Source organism: Hydra vulgaris, chromosome 11 (assembly GCF_038396675.1).
Source record: "Hydra vulgaris chromosome 11, alternate assembly HydraT2T_AEP".
NCBI classification, from domain to species: Eukaryota; Metazoa; Cnidaria; class Hydrozoa; order Anthoathecata; family Hydridae; genus Hydra; species Hydra vulgaris.
The window spans coordinates 27,729,013-27,730,600 of NC_088930.1; the positions used below are offsets into that span (position 1 = coordinate 27,729,013).

Here is a 1,588-nt window from a genome sequence, read left to right on the forward strand (position 1 = left end):
TATTTAATACATTTGACGCAATATGAACTTTATTTTTCGAAACTATAACTTCCGCCCTCCTCCAAAAATAAAAAGTTGAAAACCAAATAGTAAATAAACTGCGGGCTATACTTACTGTACTGTTCAATGCCAAATGATGTTTTTACAAAGATGTGTGGCTATGAAAATACCCGTTAAACAAAGAGTTTTTTTTTTTAAGATAATATTTTTATATTTTTTGTATATTATATTTTTATTATATATTTTTTTAATTATTTTATTATATTTTTATTAAAATTTTATTCAAAGCACAACCTACGATTGTTTATAGCAAACTTATTAATAACTTTTTTAACATCTATAGGTAACTCTGTGTGAATATTTATTAAAGCCAAACCATTTAGGCGGTCCTCTACCATTGTGCTTCTTTTATAATCTTTTAGACGTCGAAGTGAAGAAAACGTTCGCTCACATTCACATGAAGTTAAGCGTGAGGTAGCAAGTAACTTAAGACAAATTTTAATGTTTTCAAATCCAGGAAAATTTATTGCTTTTAATGTTTCGATAATATTAGACGAAAACTCATTTTTAAAATTTACCCAATATACTTCCCACTGTTTAAGCTCACCTAATAAAGCGAGTGGATTTGGTAAGTCTGTTATATAAAAGTCACTGAAAGATATGACATGATCTTTCCAATTAGTATCACTAGAACACTGAACTTCTGCAATCATTTTTAAAGGAACAAGTGCTTTATAACACTTTAAAGTTGTATCCTTAAACCTTGTGTTTAACTCAGTACTCAGATTGTCTAACAGAGGAATAGTGATAACCAATTTAAAATAATGAGAGACAGATTCAAAAGGAGTATTAGCTCTGTTTTTTGAAATAAATGAAGTTCTAGGCTTTTCTTCTGTAACATTTATCTTGGATGCAATTTTTAATGCTTGTTCATAGCATATTTGATGGTGTTCATCAACTATATTTCTAAGAGAAGACATATCATTATTTAATGCCTGGATAAGATTCAAACCATTATAAATATCTTTACTTTTTGCCTGCAACAATTGTGTAATTTGAAGAGTTATATCAAAAACAATTTTTTTTATACTAAGTGCAACAATAAAATCAAAACCTGTTATTAACTTCAGTAAAGAGGAAGCAAAAGTAGATGTTGTATGATTAAATGTTTTATTGATATTTAAGGACATTTCTTCAAGACAGGAGACCACAGGTATAAAAAGTTCTTAAAAAGTATCCATGCCATGTTCTTTATCAATCTGACGTGTTCTACAAACATCTTTTAACTTTTTTTTGGAAGCTAATGGAATAATTTTATCAAAATGCTCTGCTAATTTTTGTTGCCTGGTTGGAGAAAGATTAAAAAGTATGATACCTCTTTTACATGAGCTAAAAGGTTCCTGATTGACTGCACATTGCATGATGCACAAATAGCTACATTAAGTCTGTGGCTGTAACAATGAGTAAAAATAGCTTTTTCATTTAAATTTAAAATACGAGCAGACAATCCTTTAGTATGTCCAACCATTGCTCCAGCACCATCATAAGATTGTCCTCTACAATTTATAATATCCAAGGAAAGATCAGA

General features: G+C 29.0%; 1 protein-coding gene across 1 annotated transcript; it reads right to left on the reverse strand.

The window, feature by feature from the left end:
• Positions 1-278: 278 nt before the first annotated feature.
• Positions 279-1,190, reverse strand: LOC136086956 (52 kDa repressor of the inhibitor of the protein kinase-like). Its single transcript, XM_065809457.1, has one exon. The coding sequence runs from the start codon at positions 1,188-1,190 to the stop codon at positions 279-281; it is 912 nt and encodes a 303-aa protein (XP_065665529.1).
• Positions 1,191-1,588: the final 398 nt, after the last annotated feature.

Excerpts from the sequence above, each read along its gene's own strand:
- LOC136086956 (XM_065809457.1), bottom strand. The coding sequence starts at position 1,190 with ATGTCCTTAAATATCAATAAAACATTTAATCATACAACATCTACTTTT.